Raw genomic sequence first — 19614 nt, 5'->3', positions numbered from 1 at the left:
AGAAAGTTGTAGGTGGGCAAATGGGCTGTCTGAGAGCAAAGAATGTTCATGAGAAAAGTCCTGCATCGGGAAGGTGGTCTGGCTCCATTACCTCTGCAAGCTCAGTAATTACTCAGAGCAGCCGGAGAGAATGTGGCTTGGCATGAACTCTTGAGTGGGTCCCAAAGGCTTCGCAGTTATTTCATTCATCCCAGTAGACTTTTTCTCAAGGGAGTGTCTGAGCTATGCACATCCTCGGCTGCCACCCATGGTCCACAGTACACAGCTTACACTACCTTTCACGTATGATTATGAATCTTCTCCTCCACAGTTCCCATGGGCCTCTCCTTCCTGAAAGGAAACTTACAAGAGGGAGGCTAGTGGGATTAACTGTAGCCCCGTTACTATAGTTGGTCTCGGAACCCTGTGCAGTTCTCATCACCTCCCTCCTCCACCATCCATTCTAGATTGCCCTCACCCTCAGCCAGCAGCTCTGAAGGTCTTGGTGACTTACTGTGTTGTGACCCAAACCCTCATTCCAGAGTGGTCCAGGGTGGTCTCACCCTCCCAAGCAACCAGTGTGTGGTTACTCTAGATGCTAATTATGTCAATACAAATTATACATTTGGACCAGGTAAATGGCTGTTTGGTGGATTTTTGAAGCCAGTGGACTCTCTGCTAACAGAACTTTAGGCAGGGCAACTTTATGAATCCTGTGAGTTTCTACTCTACCTGGGTGGACTTGGTGGTGTTTTGGTCTCCAGATAGCAGTATCCACTCAGATCTTGTGGCCAGTAGTTCTTGAAATATATGAATATTCCCCTCCGCCTAGTATCGTCACCTGAGGAAAGCCTTTGGAGAAGGACTGGTAGAAACATTACAGTATGTACTTATCAAAGGTCTGTAGGGGGCTTTCTTTAGGGACTCTGCCTCCTCTTCAGTCAGCATGTACCAGATCTGAAAATTGACTGAGATCCAAGAACAGAGAGAGGATTCCCGTCTACTTACTGGAACAAACATCCTCATCTCCCGATGGTCCAGCCTTGCCTTCTTGGTGGACTTAAGCATCGCCATTGCTGGCTGCTGATTGTCTCGTCCCTAGGGCTTCCAGCATGTCATTAATCAGCTCTGTAGCTCCCTGAGAGTCCAGCCCCCTTGGCTGCTCTCCAGATCTGCCATTTGTTTTGGTAATCACAACCCCCTGGCCCCTGGAGATTAGGTGCGATCACATGGCCTCTGTTATATTGATGCCCCTCATCCTCATGACTGTGAGTGAGCCAACGCTGTGACTGCCTCTCTCACCTGCAGGTGGGAGACACCACTGAACGGTCTTAGGGATGTCGGTCCCCAGTACCTTCCTGATGGCCTTGGCGGATAGTGGGTCTTCCGGGCTCATAGTTCCATTCCTACGTGTCCACCTTCATCTGCTTCTTTATTCCTTCCTCATTCATCTGCCAGGGCAACCTAGGCATTTCCATTCTGCTTAAAATGAGCCATCTCCAGGATTCTAAGAGCCAACTAACAGTGAGTGGTCCATCCCCTGAGGTCTTATTTAAGCCCATGTCCTGACAAAGTGCCCTCACGTCAATGAAATTGGATTTATCCATTCTTATGTTCTGGCCATCTTGGTCAAACACACTCAACATCCAATCTCAGTGGTACTCCCACTGTGGCTCCTGCTGGTACCTGCTAACTAATTCTTACAACTCCTTGGGATACACGCTCTTCCTTACCTTATTAGGCCCAGCAGGTTCACAGCTGAGTTAAGCTAGCATTTAATCCCAGTTCATGGCCTGAGCTCCAGGAGAGGAGGAAGGACAGCTCCTGAAGGGTTTGCCTGGCCTCTTGCAGGGAGAGACCTTTGCAGTGTATTCCCACACAGGAGAAGTGCTGACTCTTAATAGAGAGGGATGGGGCACTGAGGATTCAGGGGAGTCTGCCAAGCCACCGTCCTCGGGCCATCCATCCACGTGCCCCATCTGTGCCTCCAGACCTCAGGCCTTTCCAAACATGGCCTTGACATAAGCATAACAGACCTGCCCTGGCTGCACATCTCATCATCTCTGGTATTCCATGACTCTTAGTTCTTAAGTCCTATGTTTGCTCTTCAGCTGTGTCTGCTCTTCTACTTCCAGAGATAAGAGCCTCCTGTCTGGGAGGAAGAGAAAATCTAACATGAAGCTAAGAATGGTTCCTATCTCTCTGTTCTTAAGCTGTATCAGGAAACCTCACCACTGTAATCCTTGCTCTGCCACTAACATGTTCGATGATTTTAAAAAAAGACACTAAACATCTCAGAGTCTGTTCTCCCATATGTAAAAAGAACAAATTGGACTAAAATCCTTTAGCTCCCACCAGTATGTATCTGCTAAAATAGATAGGTCACAAAACACCCTTATGAACAGCCTAAGAATAAAGGAACTCATCATAAACGAGAGTTTATCTTTACTGATTCAAGTTCCCTTTTCATTACCCTCTTCCATAGCAATCACCATACCCAGTTTTCTTCCAGAGGTGCACGGCCTTCCAATTTTCTAACCATCTCTATTTATCACAGTAGGAGAAGACTGGATACCATCATTTGACTTGAAAGCATTCACAATAAACATCTCCCAAGCTATTTGCATTTTCTTTTCTTATTTTTTAATTGTGAAGTGAATAGCTTTCTTTGCTATTAAAAAAAGCTTCCATCATCAAGGAGATGTGAGAAAGTCAGATCCCCTAGTCTGGTCCTCTGAAAGGCAGATAACACCTCCCTGTGACCCCTGCTTTCTTGTCCAAGGCGAATTCCTATTTACTAGGAAGTGCTGAATATCTTCTCAACACTGAGCTCTAGTAGCCAAAGTTTTCTTGTACTGGCTACACCTTTTGTTTCCCATCAGCCCCTTGTTCTTAACGAAATTCCCAAATGCCTGAAATTCAGCCCCTGCATTCCGCACCTGATCCTTGGGACCTCCACCATATCATAGCCCAGGTTCTCCAATGCGTTCCAGCTCTGCAGCTTGGGATTCAACCATGTTGTCACCTTAACCCCCTTCCTCCCCTGTCCTGAGAGAGAAAATCCACCGTCCCCAGCTCAGGAATTCTCCCGCCTCAAGCCCTTGGGATAGACTTCCAGAGAACAATTAAAAATACTGCTCGTGTGTTTACCGAGCAGCATGTCTTTGGGTTAAGAGTGGGAGTAGGCTACAAGGGGAATTTGAAAGGAAGGCAGAAAAGACAGAGGAACAGAGGGGTTATCAAAGTCCAAGGTATTACTGTATGTCCTTGTGAAGAAACTGTTGACATTGATATGTTTAATGTATCTTGGAGGACTAACACAATGAAAAAAGGAAAACTACAAATGTGCTTTGATTATCTAAAAAGTGTTTGTTGCTTTCATAGGTGAATTGTTCACCCTTATTTCCCCAGGGTACACAGAGCAGGATGAAAAATGATGTCTGCAATTAAATTCATTAAGTTTATTTGTTGTTAACTTCATTTGATTTCAACAATAAGCTTTGAATATATACAGGGGGTAACCATAAAATCCTCAAAATGCCTATACAGTCATGTCCTGGTACAATGGCTTAAAAAAAAGCCAGTCCAAGTCAGCTCCAGCGTCCAACAATTAATCACTGTTTGTTCTATGCAGTTCTTGTAATTTTAGCCTCCGTGATTTTTATTCTTGCCTCATGGAAGGCTGGGTGCTCAGAATTTTAGAGAATATGGCACTGTCTAACTCTCAGTTGTCTGTTTCTCTCTATAGTGAAAATGCGAGTCAAATTTTAAAGCCAACTTGTAAAGATGAATGAATCTTACCTATCTCGTGCAAAGAAGCTGTGTAAATTCACCAAGTAGAGACTGAAATGGGAAAACTCAGCTGCCTGAAACTTTCCCTTTATGTGCAGGAGTTCAAATTGGTGGGGGGGTGTTGGATTCCTGGACTGAGGGCAGTCTTTAGGGGCCTATAGAGTTTTATTCAATGTATGTTATGTAATCTCACAGCCAAATCACTTTTTATCTTGCGGCAAAACATCTTGACTGTGAAGTCCCACAGGCACCTGCGGTGGCATATGCTGGGACCATTGAGTTAAGACCAGCTTGTGTAAACCTTCATCTATAAGATAAATAAGGTTTGAGCATCTAATGGAAAACATGGTGATAACACTGTATTGTGTAATTGAAATTTGCCGAGAGTAGAACTTAAATGTTCTCTCCCCAAAAATATGTATGTGAGCTGATGGATGGCTTAATTAACTAGATGAGGGGTGGAGGGTGGAACTCTTTCACAATGTGTATGTGTATGAAAGCACCACAGTGTATGCTTTAAATATAATTTTATATATCAACTATAACTCAATAAAGCTGAAATAAATGTTTTAAAAAGACTAGCTGGGACTCACTACTTATTAGAGAACATTACAAACCGATATCTGTACTCATTCAGTTATTCATTCACTGATTTCTTATAGTTGTTTATTGGAGGATTCCTAGTTTTAAAAAATCAAAATAATTGATTTTTAAATTAGAGAACTGTGAGTAAAAGAAAATCTAGAATAATATTCATTAAACCATTGATAGCAGTTATTTCCGGAGAGGGAAAGGAGGGGAATTAAGAGGTTATAAAAAAATGTTACATTTCTACATTGTCTGAATAGTCTGCAATTCATATATGTTATAATTTATAATGAAAAAGTGAAAAACTTATTGGGCAAAATAGAAGGAAACATTAAATGAAAATGATGAAAATCATGACCTTGAAATTAAAAGGGCTTCTATTTTATTATTGCTTTCAAGTTTTCAGAAAGACTTTTTGTTTGTAGTAAGTCTTACAGTTTATGTTTTCCAGGCTTAGTATTTCACAGGTCACATTATAAAGAAATGATCCATTCTTTCCTTAGCTTTCTCGGCCTCAAAGATTTCCTGAATCTTACCAAAATGAATTGGACAATCTTGTCATGAGCCTAGCCGACCACATAATTTGGAAAAACAAAGATGCACTTGAAGAAACAAGAAGGGCAAACCACAGCGTTGCCAGATTTCTTAAGGTACAATTATACAAGATCACAGTTCTATTCAAGCCTCTGTGATAGTGGGTGTGAGATACTCTAAATGTCAATTTAAGTCACAGTTTCATTTATGATGAAAAGTCAAGACTACCAGGATTAGATGAATACTTTCATCTATACATCTTTCTTGCTTGAAATACTTTTTGATACTTTTTCCAATTTGGAGTCATACAGAATAAAAACTAAGGTTAAAGAAAAGTATCTACTTGAGTGTTGCCAAGTGTAGTACTTCTAAATATTTTTAAAGAGAAAAGTGAGATTTTTAAAGAAGCTGCACTGTGACAATATTATTCTCTTGGGCTTTTCTGCCCTTGAAGTGATGTTTTGGATTGGATCCAGCTCTAACAGTGATGCCAAATAGCCACTTTGGGAAAATTTGGGGGAATTTAGCATTTTTGTTATATTACCTCTATGCTCTTTTTACATGATGAAAATATTGTGCATTAATCGCATAAAAGGAAAATTATCAGTTAAAGTATTGAGCAACATAAAGTGAATATATATATACATATATATATATATATACATACATATATTTAGCATCATTTCTTTGAATTACAGGCATTTCTATTGAATTGAGAAGAAAAATGTGCTTAGTCCAAGAAAAGCTAATGTAGAATGATGGTGTATCATTTAACAGATAATACATTCAACCAGAAAGATAATGTTTTTCTTCTATTCCTTCTTTTGCCCAACTGTTGACTACTGACGAAGCCACTTCACTTGTTTCTTTGTGGTAGACGCCAGAACATACTGGATAGGTGTGGGAATGTATAAATAAATACTACTAACAAAGTTAAGAGGCTATGGAGGTAGATGGAAAATTAGCTTAAGTTGTCTTTGGTGAGTTTTAATTCAGTCTAATTTCTTTTTTAATGTGTTAAATGCAGTTTCAAATTGCATACTATATTTGTTCTCATCTTGTATTTCTTTTTCTTCACTGTTTTGCCTCTTATTTTTGCTTTTTTTCTTGCTTCAGGAAGAGAAAGGGATGGTCAGAGTTGAGGAGGAAAAGAGTAAAGGAGAAAAAAATTAGTCTAGTTTTCTACCATGTTTTTAAGACCTACGAGAATAAAGTTTATTACTATGCTAGTAGTTTATTTGAAGTGCTTGATGGAAAAGAAAATTTGGGAAAAAAATGGCATACTGTCTGATTTGTAAGCAAATTACATTCAAGAAATATCTGCAATATTCTTCCCAAAATTCCAAAAAAAAAAGGTTGCATAAGCAAGTCTCTTAAAAAGGGAAAAGACCTATTATTATCCACTCTTTTTGGCTTAAATGCTCTGTACTTATTAGAATAAATATATGTTTTCCTTGGAGCTCATTTATGCAAAAGTTGCTTCTGGTGGTACATAAGCTAATGTCTAACATGAATGTCCAAGATGAAAAAAGCCACAAAATATAAATCTAATGGTGATACCAGTGGTTGTGAAATCTGTGGGTAAAAAGCATGGATTGACAATAGATAAAACAAATATAGTCTATAAGATATATGGATCCATGAAGTGCAAACTGAAAACAATACTTATATGTGAAGTTTATAAATGAAAACATTAGTTTAATATATTGTACATTATAAAAGTCCATCATACAAGCATTGTACAGTGCTCGTCCAACTAATCTCTACTTTATTTCAATTAGCATTTGGAAATCATTTGGAAATCATCAATATAAAAAACAGACTTTGGTAGCAAATTATGTTTAAAGAAACATCTGTGATAGTTCTAATTATGAAAAAAAGATGGATAAGCAAGTCAGTGAAAAGGGAAAGTCTTCATATCTACTCTATTTTCCTTAAATGTTCTGTGTTTGTGGAATAAATAAATGTTTTCTAGAAACTTCATCTATGCAAAAGTTGCTGTGGGTGGTACAGAAGCTAATACCTAGCACAGGGGCAAAGGAAAGGAAATGATGGGCCCAGAGGTTTTGTAAAATATACAGGGAAAGTCACTCAGGTGGTGTGTTTTGCAATTTGGGATTTCATAACTCATCACTGAACCATCTATAGAGTAAAACTGTGACTTTCACAGTTGATGAGACAAAATAAACATTTTTTCATTACAACAGCCATATATACAAAAATATATTTTTGCATGTAATTTAGAATACTTGGCTTTTAGTTTACTAAGCCAAACTGAGAAAAAGTCTGATAGGGTATAAGTTATCCTTTATATCAAGAATCTGCAAAATTGTTTTCTATAAATGGTCAAATATTAAATATTTTTAGTTCTGCAGAACATACAGTCTCTGTGACAACTACCCAACTCTGCAACTGTAATACAGAAACAACCATAGACCATTCGCCATAGACAATATATAAACAAATGGCTGTAGCTGTGTCAGTAAAACTTTCTTTTGAAAAACAGACAGTGTGCCAGTTTTGGCTCATGGGCCATAGATTACCAGAGCCTGTTATAAATTATTTTCTACTCATGTAGAAGGTTAATATAAATTATTTTAAAATGAAAGCAGGGGCTTCCCTGGTGGCGCAGTGGTTGAGTCCGCCTGCTGATGCAGGGGACGCGGGTTCGTGCCCCGGTCCGGGAGGATCCCACGTGCCGTGGAATGGCTGGGCCCGTGAGCCATGGCCGCTGAGCCTGCGCGTCCGGAGCCTATGCTCCGCAAAGGAAGAGGCCACAGCAGTGAGAGGCCCACGTACCGCTAAATAAATAAATAAATAGATAGATAGATAAATAAAAGCAGAGAGGTCCCTTCGCCTGGGGTTAAGAAGATGCTGGGATGGACCAGACACGGGACTGGTGACAGGAGAGACACATTTGATGAAGCTTGATCTGCAGGAGGGCTCTCTGCAGGAAGAAGGCTGATTCTGCTGACTTTGTATCTTAGGAATGACCCCTCCTTTTCCCTCACTGTCCCTTAGAAAGAGAATGACAAGTTTACCACATACAAAGTCTTCTTCAATTTCAAGAAAGTCTTAAGTGAGTTCCCCTAGATCCCCAGGGTAGGCAGCCTTCTTCTCACCACTACCCTTGTTCAATGACAGGACTCACCAACCCCTTCTCTGTCTAATCAAAGGGCCCTGTGTCTTCACCAAAGGGCTTCTTTTCTCTTGTTGCTTCTTGAGAAGTTTCTAGAACCCACAGTTATACTGGGTGGTCTTCCTCTCTCTGCAAGGTGAGACACAAGCTTCTTCCCAGCAGGAAAGAGACAGCAGAGGTCTTCTGGGGAGGGAGCTCCATGTTGGGGATAGTCCAAGGGTCACCAGTCGGGACTTCCTTCTGCAGATGGAAAGCCTGGGAGGATTTGACACACTAGCTGGGAGCCTGCATAGTGTAGAAGACACGAAAGCCCTCTTTTCCTCCCATCCTCCCCTTATAGGTGCTCTACGTGTTCTGCGCTTATGATTATGCTCTACTGTCTACCTTTCCTCACTGTTCTTTTGGGAGGTGGGAGGACATGGGAGCCATTTACTTTTTTCTAAGGGGAGAGTTATTGAAAGAACTTAAATCCATATTGAAAATGAAAATATAAATGAAGCAGTATGTTAACACAGTAATGAATAGGTAATGAAAAAAAAAACTCAGAAGAAAACAAAGAAAAATGGAAAAGGAAACAAAACAAACATATAAATGACCAAGCAACTGGAAAAATGTTATTAGAGAAAAAAGCTCATGTTTACACACGGGCGTATTTCAGTGGGAGACTTTGCACTTGGTAGACTACCTATAACAAGATTTTATGTTCAGTCCTTTCTGAGAAAAGAGATTTGTTTGTAAAATTGAGAGATTAAGAGATGCAAAACCAGTACAATGGACCATACAGGGCTCTTTGGACGAGAAAGAAGGTTTCTATGCTGAGTGATGTAGCAGCTGAGAAATTTTCCCATGTAGTACGCATGCTCACACACATGTGGCTGGGCAGAATGCAACCCACACACACGCAGTGATGACCCCATATGCCAATCTGCTATAGTGCCTCCCCAAGATACTGCATCAGTAACTATGGTCCATGCCCACTTCACACTTTTCCAGTGCAGTAATTGGCCACTGTAGCTTGGTTACTGGTGACATGGCCATGGGTCTTTGGGAGAGAGAGCAGGTGCTGTTCCAAGTTGGCACGCTTGCCTGACTCCTCTAAACCTACCTACTGTTTAAGGCTCTCGTTTCTCCAGTTAAGAGGGATTGACAACATAATAAAGAGGCAGTGGGCAGCTCACTGATAGAAATCCCAGGATCTCTTACCTTCACTCTTCAAATTCAAGCTGCCTTGGCTGAAAAGAAAAGCTATTCTGCTGAAGGAGGCCAGTGAGATTTTATTATTTTTTTTATTCATTTATTTTTCGGCCAGTGAGATTTTAAAAGGTTTTCCTGACATGTCTCTGCCCTGTTCCTACCCAATGTTGCACAGCAAGTTTCTTCACCTGAGGAATTATGGAATCGAATTACTAAAAGAAAATAATAATAAAATGTAACTAAGTGGTTTTTAAAAATAGACAAGTAAAAGCTAAAACTTTCTATATTAAAAGGAAAGGGCTCATTGCAAAGCTCCAAGAGATGTTTTATAAAATTGATAAATATGGGTTTGTAACTTTCTGGTGTGTGTACTGTATCTAGTATTTTAATTAGTTGCCGTATGTGGATGAATGCTTAAACATATTGCAGAGATTTTTAAGACATTTATTATACAGCACATTTAGTTAAATGCTATTTTACTTCAATATATTTAATCGTCTTTTCTAACATCTTTAATGATCCTTAAAGTAAAAACGTCTGAATTTAGAATTTTACTTTTTTAGCGCTGCTTTACGTTTATGGACCGGGGTTTTGTGTTTAAGACGGTTAACAGTTATGTCAGCATGTTCTCCTCTGGTGATCCCAAGGTAAGAACCACGTACAGGAGTGCTTGCTTTCTAAACTGCTGCATTATAAATAAATAAACCGGTCTCTGTGTATATCTGTCTAAAACAATAACCTATGCATTATCCATATCAAAAAATAATTTCTATACCAATGACAGGCAGCCTTTTAAAACGGTTCACATGCTTAGTAAGTCTACCCATTCCTTCCTTCATGGGGGACAAAAAAGGAGTGTGGAATGAGAGTGTTTACATTTCACTTTTATTTCCTGTGGGCAGTGAAAGGAGTGATTCTTTCCACCTGCAATTCTTCTGCCTCCGGTTTACTCGGAACTGTCTTGGTTTTAGCACTGAAAGTCCCACTTCCCTGGAAACCTTCAGTCTTGGGCAAAATGGGACAGTGGATCACCCTACCCAAATAGGGGCTATGTTTTGGGAGATAGGGAACGGTGCTGTCTAGAGAGCAGCGGTTCTCAAAAGTGTGGTTCCTAGACCAGTGATCTCGGAACAGAGCTACCACAGGTGGAGCCCAGAAATCTGGATTGCAGCAAGACTTTCAGGTGATTCCTGTGCATTCTCGAGTTTGAGAACCACTACGCTATGAGTATGAGTATGACTGGAAGTGGACCAGACCGTGAAAGTTTATCAGTTAAGGTTCTTTGTCTTGCAGCAACAGAAGCTTACTCCAATTTGAGCAAAAGGGAATTTGGGGGAAGGATATTGGGGTAAACAGCATTGAAGAAAGAGCTGGAGAACTAAGCTTGGAAAAGAGCAGTGACCGAGGCACTTCCAGGCACAAGAGTAATCACAGAGGATGAACCAGTGGCCAGGGTCTGCTGCTGTCTAAATACGCAGATGGGACCCTTTTCTCCTTCTTAATACTCGGCTTAAGATTTACATTCCAGAGAGGAAGCATGTGACCAACCTGCTTTGGGTCACATGCTTGCCTGTTAGGGAGGGAAGACAGGGCACCTGAATTAATAGTTCCCCATTAACCTTTACCCATTGGGAGGAAGATAAGTCCCCAATGGGAAATTATCTAGGTATTGGGAAAGAGTAACGAATATAGAAAAGCCAAAAATAAATAATGATCTTCTTGGAGCCTTTCATGTTATGCTTAGGAGCTGAACATTATTTTTTGTCAGTGGAGATTTACTTTAGGCTAGGAGAGTTACATGGTTATATGTCATTTGATTTTGAGAATCCAGTTCTCTCTGTAAATATTTTTTGGAAGGATATCCTTCATTAGTGCTCCAGTTATGCATGACATTTTCAGAATATCATTTTAGGTATAATTCCAGTGAACTTAAACTATATATTTTATCAAAAACCAAACAGAACATACTCAGTGAAGAATGACTACCATGTAATTTAATTATGCTTCGTTTCACTTGGCTGTGCAAAGGATTAAGTCAGATACTACCCTTGTTTGAGACGGCAGCATTTTAAATTATTGACTAAAGTGGCCACAAAATATGATTCTAAAATATCTGAGCAAATGGAATATATTTTATTTTGTTAGCTGATATTAGTGAATACAGTGAACACAATCTGAGTCTTAAAAATTGATTACTTAGTTTGCATGACAATGAAAATAGAATGGTTATGAACATGCTAATTGTTCCTATTTATGTGATTGTGTTAAGTTGTCTTAGACCATGTCTGCACTTCGTTTATCTCTGTCCTACTCAAAACATTATTGAAATGACAGACCTGTTTACTAGGGCAGGGAAGAGGTGGAATTAGATAATGTACTCCAAAAATAAATGGCAGATGGAGAGAGATTCACTCTAACTTTAGATTATCTGCACCGCTGTCTTCCTTAGCACTGGATCTTAGGAGTTGATTGGAGTGATATGTTCTTTGAGCTGAGTGTAGTTGAAGACCTCTGTACATGTGGTGAGGACCTATTTTTCCCAGAATAAACATGTTACATACATGCCAAAAGAAGCAAAACATAGGTCTGAGTAAGATTGTATCTCATAGAAACTCAATGTAGGTTGCAGCTGGGATCATTTCCTGAACAGGCCTTGTCCAATCTCCAAAAACAGGGGGCCTGACTACATTTACCACTTCAGAGGGGACAAAATCCTTTAAATGTAACAATGACCCAGTGGTCACACAAAAGTAACCCCACCTCCTTTTTAGATGTAAGATTCAAGTGCAGATTTTCCATTAACTTTCTTAGTGTGTGAATAATGGTCATTTCTTTGCTTCTTTTTCAGACCTTATGCCAGTATAAATTTGATTTCCTCCAAGAAGTATGTCAGCATGAACACTTTATTCCTTTGTGTCTCCCCATAAGATCAGCAAACATTCCAGGTAATAATTCCCAGAATTTTTGTCTGTTCCTACAATGGGAACAAATATATTTTTTTGTTTGTTTTGCCTTTGTTTATTTGTTGTTGTTTTCCTGTTTCTTCAATGTTGGTTTTGTCTGAAGTTTTCACATGGGATTAGATCCAGGTAATCAGGTTAAAATGCAGAAGTTGGTGGCATGTGGTAAAGAATACAGCTCTGTTTCTCAATTTTTGTCTATGTTTCCTTTTTCATTAATGAGAAGGCCAAGAAAACCATAAAATTAATGCTTGTAAATCAAAGAATTTTAACCTAGACCCATACTGTCTTTCACCATACTGGCTCCAAAAGACAACTTTCCTTTGATTTTGAGAGACATAAAATTACAGGGAGGAAAAGTTATACTTTGTGAGTATAAATTCATTTAAGATTATCAAGGTGTGTACATTAAAATGCAATTCCTCAAAATGAGTTTTATACAAAGAAAACTGTTACCTTGAAAGGGAGAAAAGAAGGCAGGCAAATGGGCACCATTGTAAATACTCAATACATCTGGGTCAGAAAGAGGCAGAGATGGGCGCACAGGTAAAAATGGGGCCTCACATATTGTTTACTATACTTACTATAGTATAAATGGTCTATAGAAAATATTTTCATTTATTACTTTTGTTAAAATATGTATATACACACACATATCAGCATGATCATGGTAGAGAATAAGCATCGCCCATCTAGACATCAGAAACTAATCAAACATCAAGCTACGTAGAAAATACTTAAATGATTTAGGACCTTAAACTACTTTACTTCTACTTTGTAAGGTGTACATATATCAAGTCATGTGGTGCACTAGAAACTAATATAAAGTTGTATGTCAGTTATACCTCAATAAAATAAACAAATTGATTAATTAAATACTTCTAAGCATGAGTAAATTACAAGGCACAGTTTTGATATTCATGGAAAGCAGAAACTAAGATGGTAAAGAGCCTCTTCATATGTGTTATAGCTCACACTAATATTTTGGAAGGAAAGAGAAAGTAGCGTACATTATCAAGCCTATAAAAGTTTTGTCTAGTAGGTCTGTCTTTATTCCTGTCTTACCCCCTAGGTTCTTCATGACATTTTTTTTTCTTAAATTCCATATATATGAGTTAGCATACGGTATTTGTCTTTCTCTTTCTGACTTACTTCACTCTGTATGACAGACTCTAGGTCTATCCACCTCATTACAAATAGCTCAATTTCATTTCTTTTTATGGCTGAGTAATATTCCATTGTATATATGTGCCACATCTTCTTTATCCATTCATCCGATGATGGGCACTTAGGTTGTTTCCATCTCCGGGCTATTGTAAATAGAGCTGCAATGAACAAGGGTGAGCTGTGACAAAGCGAGAGAGAGGCATGGACATATATACACTACCAAACGTAAGGTAGATAGCTAGTGGGAAGCAGCCGCATAGCACAGGGAGATCAGCTCGGTGCTTTGTGACCACCTGGAGGGGTGGGATAGGGAGGGTGGGAGGGAGGGAGACGCCAGAGGGAAGAGATATGGGAACATATGTATATGTATAACTGATTCACTTTGTTATAAAGCAGAAACTAACACACCATTGTAAAGCAATTATACCCCAATAAAGATGTAAAAAAAAAAAGTTTTGTCATGTCAATCTTAAACATAAGCTGTATACATTATTCCATTCTTTTTCCAATTTATGAAATACATTTATCTAAATGCCGTCATAGAATAAAGGGTGGAAAAGTTATTTTGGACTGTAACATTCTTCGCTTCTTGTTATATGTTTATGAACTAGTGCCAAGATATTACTGCATTAGGCAGGCTGGTTACGGCACTCAAGAGGATCAAGCCTGTTTCTGTCATTTGGATTCTGGTTGTTTACTACTTATCAGTAGCTCAGAAAAAGGCCTGACAGTCTCTGTGTAGACACGATATTATCAACAGCGAACATAAAAATATGTTTCGTAGCAAGCAGATTTCTGATAGAACAAAAAGGTGTCCAGGAAGAAGGCTAAGAATTAAAATAATTCTGTTCATGGCATTCATTTTTAAGGAAAGAAGTAAACAACCTAAGGTACTTGTCTTGAAAAACAAAGCGTTATTGAAGGGACTCACTCATATTTTAGGACAGTGTATTTTAATTTTTCAGTATAAATTACACATAGTTAATGAATACAGTGTGTATCTGAGTATGTATATATCTGAATTTTTTGTTTATTTATATTAACTCCAGATCCTTTGACACCTTCAGAATCAATACAAGAGTTACATGCATCAGGTAAATAATGATATTTTATATTACACTCTCTCAGCATCAATAACCACATCATAATTTGATGATACTGATGAGTATAGATAGTTCAGATTTCCAACTGGAAATTCCAGATGCTAATAACTAGCCATATGTTTAATACTATCTAATCAAAAGAGTCAAAAAGTTGATTGAGCTTTTCTCTTGTCACAGATAATTAAATGCTTCCCCAACTTGAATTCTTTCATACTTTATTCTCCAGAGTTGGAATTTTCTTAATTTCCCAAAGCATCTGAAATTTCCTTAGAGTGCATCATAAATAAAATTCCCAATCGTATGTAATAACACGCTTGCTCAATGAAACTATATAATATTTCTATCAATAAACCACACCCCAGTTCAAACCATTCTCTCAGGATTTGAGATTATTAGAATCACATAAGTCTATTTTTACCCCAGACCAGTTTATAACTTCAAATAGTCCTGGCAGTTCTTTTTCTAGCCATAGATTGGGAATCGGAAAGCTTGGTTCTCTTTCTGGCCCCTCATTATTACTCAGTATTTCATGGAAAGATTTATTTAACCTAAGCCCTTTGATCTTAGTTCCCTGAACTTCCACATTCCCCGTACTTCTGCCCCCAGCAGTATTTTTTAAAAATCAGTGTGTTTACTTTGCTCCTGGCCAGTTATGACCTGGAGTATTCTAATAGTTCATTCTTCCTAACGGGTAGCTATGAGGAGTAACGGAGATAACGCAAAGCGCTTAGCCGAGTGTTGGCACACAATTCGTGTTCTACAGGTTGGACGCTAGTCCTGCTATTAACAGTTACGTTTAGGAAGCACATTGGCGCATTCTCAATAAATGCACTATTACTTGAGATTTTAGCACTCTTTTCTCTGTAGTTCAGACTCACAAGGGTGCAGCCCCCTTTGGTTTTCCTCTCTCTTTGCTCTTTCACGTCCTGCAGCTCACGTGTCCTGGTGATTTCACTGCTACTCCTTGGGTCCTGCTACCCCAGGTCCAGAGGCCTTCTCACCCTCCCCACTTCCCTGTTCCTCCAGCCTCCTGGATGGTAGCCCTCACCCCACATCTCCCTACAGTCTAATTCCCATTTATAGCCTATCATATTAATGGCTCAATAAAGCACAGGTCCGATTGGGCCACTGATCTCAAAGCTGTCAGTCACTTAACATTTCCTGTAGAATTACGTGCAAATGGTTCAGGGACCTAGACACCAGCTTAGGAATTTGTACTTGACTTTGTCCATCATCCAGTCCCAGTATATCTCTTAAGTCTTAATTCTCGCCACTCCTCTTTTGGCTGCTGTGCTTACTGGTCTCCTCCGTACCTGTGCTCCCCACATAACTGTGCTTTCAGAAGTCTGTGCCACTGAAACCCTCTCCCTTCTCCCAACTTCCTCTCCTCTACCCACTGCCTCCAACTTCCCCCCCCTGCCCCCCAGACTCTTCGCATCTTCAACCTTGAGCAACCTCAAAGGTCCATCTCAACATATTCCCTCCGGTCACATCTCCTGATTCCTCCAGGCAGAATATAAGCTTTTCTCCTTTCAACTCCGGTACTATTACACTATTGTATAATATTGTATAATATGTATATAATATTGTATAATATGCCACTTTTACGGAATTTGACATTTGGCACTGAGTACTATTTGGATTAGTATAAACAGAATACTTGCTGAATGCCCCTCTTCACATTTTTCATCTCTGTATTACTGAATCCCTCCTAGTAGTGAGAGGGGTTGATAGTTGTTTGCTAAATCTCTCGATTATCAAGTGATCAGTTGATTTTCAATAACATGATCTCTTTACCTTCCTCACAAAGATATGCCTGAATATTCAGTCACAAATGAGTTTTGCCGCAAACACTTCTTAATCGGAATTCTGCTCCGAGAAGTTGGCTTTGCTCTGCAAGAAGACCAAGATATCAGGCACTTGGCTTTAGCTGTCCTAAAAAATCTAATGGCTAAGCATTCATTTGATGATCGATACAGAGAGCCAGTAAGTGATCTTCCTCTCTCCCTTCCCTAATCACCATTTAATGGTTCACTGCATTAAATGCATATCAAATCTACAAGTCTATTGATTTTTAGGTAAATCATTTCTTTTGACTACTTTTTCACCTAGGAGAAGCAGGCCCAGATAGCAAGTTTATACATGCCCCTCTATGGCATGCTTCTGGACAATATGCCAAGGATTTACCTGAAGGACCTGTATCCTTTTACCATCAATACATCGAATCAGGTAAGTCTGCAGAATATTCCAAGTGTCTATCATAATAAAGAATTTGCCTTTTTTATATTTTTGCCATAGATAACTATTTTCCCCCAGCTGTGACCAAACTAAGGATTAAACAGCACTTCTTGCTAGGTGTTCTGAGACGTTTACATAGTGTCATTTGTTCCAGATTGGTCACTGACGCCTTCCACTTGTCCATCTTTTCAGCATTTTGTTTTCATTGTCCTCTGTTCTCTGCATCACCTTCCAATTCTCTCCAGTTTGTACCACGTTCCTCTGTTGCATTCATGGCCCCATCCTCAGTGTACACCTTTCCCCACCAGCTTTCTGCATCAGGTTTAGGCCCATCTGGTGTCAGTAGAGCCACGTGCCTTATTTGTAGTCACAGCCCAGGAGTGGCCTGTTTTGTCACCCCTCCTCCACTGAGCCAGCCTAGTGACTTCACAACAACCCTCTTGAGATCCTTTGACTGTGTTCAACTCCCAGATGAGTTGACGCACTGCTGAATCCAGTACTAGGCAAGACGTTACCATCTAGAAGTTAGGAGCTATGTCTTTGGAATTTTTTTTTTAGACCTTGTTCAAATCCCAATAGTATCAGTTACTATCTATGTGACCTTAGATAAGTTATCTAACTTCTTTAAGCCTCTGTTTCCTCACTTATAAAATGGAAGAGAATACCTGTATCACAAGGTTCTTAGGAGGATTAAATTGTGGAATAGAGAACATTCATCGTAGATACTGGCCTATAATAAGTACCTAAAATCTAGTTTTAAATAATAGTAATATACATAAAATAATCCATGATAATAATGATATATAATCTACAATATAATCAATGAATTTATGATATCACTTATAGGTAGAATCTAAAAAATACAACAAACTAGTGAATATGACAAAAAAAGAAGCAGATTCACATATATATAGAACAAACTAGTGATTACCAGTGGGGAGAGGGAAGGTGGGTGAGAGGCAATAGGGGTAGGGGATTAAGAGGTACAAACTATTATGTATAAAATAAACTATAAGAATATATTATACAACATAGGGAATATAGCCAATATTTTATAATAACTGTAAATAGAGTATAACCTTTACAAATTGTGAATCCCTATATTGTACACCTGTAACTTATATAATATTGTACATCAACTATACCTCAATTAAAATTTTTTTAAATCAGTGAATTTATCAATAACCATTCCAGCCATTTAGTCTATATCTAAAAGATAGTTTCTACTACATTGTTAAAAATTTTTTAAATCATGTAAGAAATTAAACTGTGACTAAGAGTATGGTTTAACTATATTAATTTTCATTGCCTAGTTTGGCAGAAGCTTTTGCTGAAATATAAAAGATCAAATCGCATATCATCCAATGGAAAGTGTAACGAAGAAGGCATATGTGGGTTTGCAATGCTGAAATATGATGATTCCCACTAATTTCTTCTGTGCTTTGAACACAGGGGTCTAGAGATGACCTCAGCACCAATGGAGGATTCCACACCCAGTCAGCTATGAAATATGCAAACTCTGTGGACACATCATTTTCTAAAGATGTTTTAAATTCCATAGCAGGTACTTCAAACCTTCCAGACAGTTGTGTTTAACTCTCATCCGTGTTTACGTTGTATATCACTGTGCTTTTTACCCACTCCATAATTCATTACACCTAATCTATGTGACAAAGTATACTGCATTTATATAGCTGAAGAGTCTTGTTACATATTTCTTTGCATGCCGTCCAGCAACTTCCTCTTCTACTTAGTGTTCATTTTTACTTGGATCGAGGAGCAGTCTTCTCCGATGTTATCAAATTGTTTCATTCTGGAGACAATCTTGAAGTTTTCATTGCATACGGCCTTTTAAAGTATAATAGCCCTTCAACTTCAAAGATTATTCTTAAGAACTATTTTGGAAATGTCATCTTAATTTCTTATAAACTGTCAAAAATTGAAAGCTTCTTCCCCCAAAGCATCATTAGGAACCTTTATTATTCATTTTAAAACAGAAATGTTCTTTCAAAAGCTTTTGAAGAAATCAAAGGAAAAAAGATTTATTTCCAGTTAAAAAGGTCTACATTTTCCTAAATCCTTAAGGCTGGCATGGCTGTTATAATCATATTTTAAAAGTTGCATATCTTTCATGGCAATTCCAGCAGACTCTATTATGTCAGCTTTTCACAATACTGCTACCACCTGAATGACCAACATCTTTTTGGTTCATCATTTTAGCTTTCTGTGTTGTGTGCCCACGCATCTCATTACCGTCTGTGTGCTGTGGCTTGTGTTTACAGCATTTTCATCAATAGCTATTTCTACAGTAAACCATGCTGATTCCAGAGCTTCGTTAGCAAGTCTTGACTCCAACCCAAGTACCAATGAGAAGAGCAGTGAGAAGACTGAAAACTGTGAAAAGGTACGGCTTCCCTCCCAAACTTACTGAGCATATTACCAGTCAGCAATCTCCTATGCTTACTCAATCCTAATTGGTTCTTCATTCCTAGATCCCAAGACCCTTGTCTTTGATAGGCTCAACTCTTCGGTTTGACAAGTTAGATCAAGCAGAAACCAGGAGTCTTCTTATGTGCTTTCTTCACATTATGAAAACAATTTCAGAGGGTAAAGAGAGTTCTTTAAATTTAAATTTTAAAAAGAAGAAAAAAACTTGGAATTTCAAAGAGTCTCATGCTACTCGGGGTTTCCTTTCAGAGACTCTGATTGCCTACTGGCAAAGAGCGCCCAGTCCAGAGGTGTCCGACTTCTTCAGCATCTTGGAGTAAGTTTTAGAGTTGATTACATAACACTTTTTTCTAGAACCTTCAAAATACTTTAGTATACCATTTTTCATTCTAGGTACCATATGGTGAATGATCTATCAGTAATAATGCATAAACTATTTAAAGAAAACAATATTTTTCTTTTAATATACTTG

General features: G+C 38.7%; 1 protein-coding gene across 2 annotated transcripts in view; it reads left to right on the top strand.

Moving 5' to 3' along the window:
* Positions 1 to 19614, top strand: part of DOCK10 (dedicator of cytokinesis 10) — a gene marked incomplete at both ends in the record, with an annotated part of 280006 nt that overhangs the window by 223811 nt on the left and 36581 nt on the right. For both annotated transcript variants that reach the window (XM_082841820.1, XM_082841819.1), the window contains 10 exons: positions 4863 to 5009; positions 9790 to 9873; positions 12075 to 12171; positions 14403 to 14447; positions 16267 to 16442; positions 16569 to 16685; positions 18147 to 18258; positions 18977 to 19098; positions 19187 to 19301; positions 19392 to 19458. In XM_082841820.1, the coding sequence (XP_082697946.1) occupies positions 4863 to 5009; positions 9790 to 9873; positions 12075 to 12171; positions 14403 to 14447; positions 16267 to 16442; positions 16569 to 16685; positions 18147 to 18258; positions 18977 to 19098; positions 19187 to 19301; positions 19392 to 19458 (1082 nt within the window). The remainder of the gene's footprint in view (positions 1 to 4862; positions 5010 to 9789; positions 9874 to 12074; positions 12172 to 14402; positions 14448 to 16266; positions 16443 to 16568; positions 16686 to 18146; positions 18259 to 18976; positions 19099 to 19186; positions 19302 to 19391; positions 19459 to 19614) is intronic.

Source organism: Leucopleurus acutus (genome assembly GCF_964270905.1).
Source record: "Leucopleurus acutus genome assembly, chromosome: 6".
In the NCBI taxonomy this organism is placed as follows: domain Eukaryota; kingdom Metazoa; phylum Chordata; class Mammalia; order Artiodactyla; family Delphinidae; genus Leucopleurus; species Leucopleurus acutus.
Note: the sequence above shows the minus strand (reverse complement) of the source record. Positions and strands in the feature narration are given on the sequence as shown.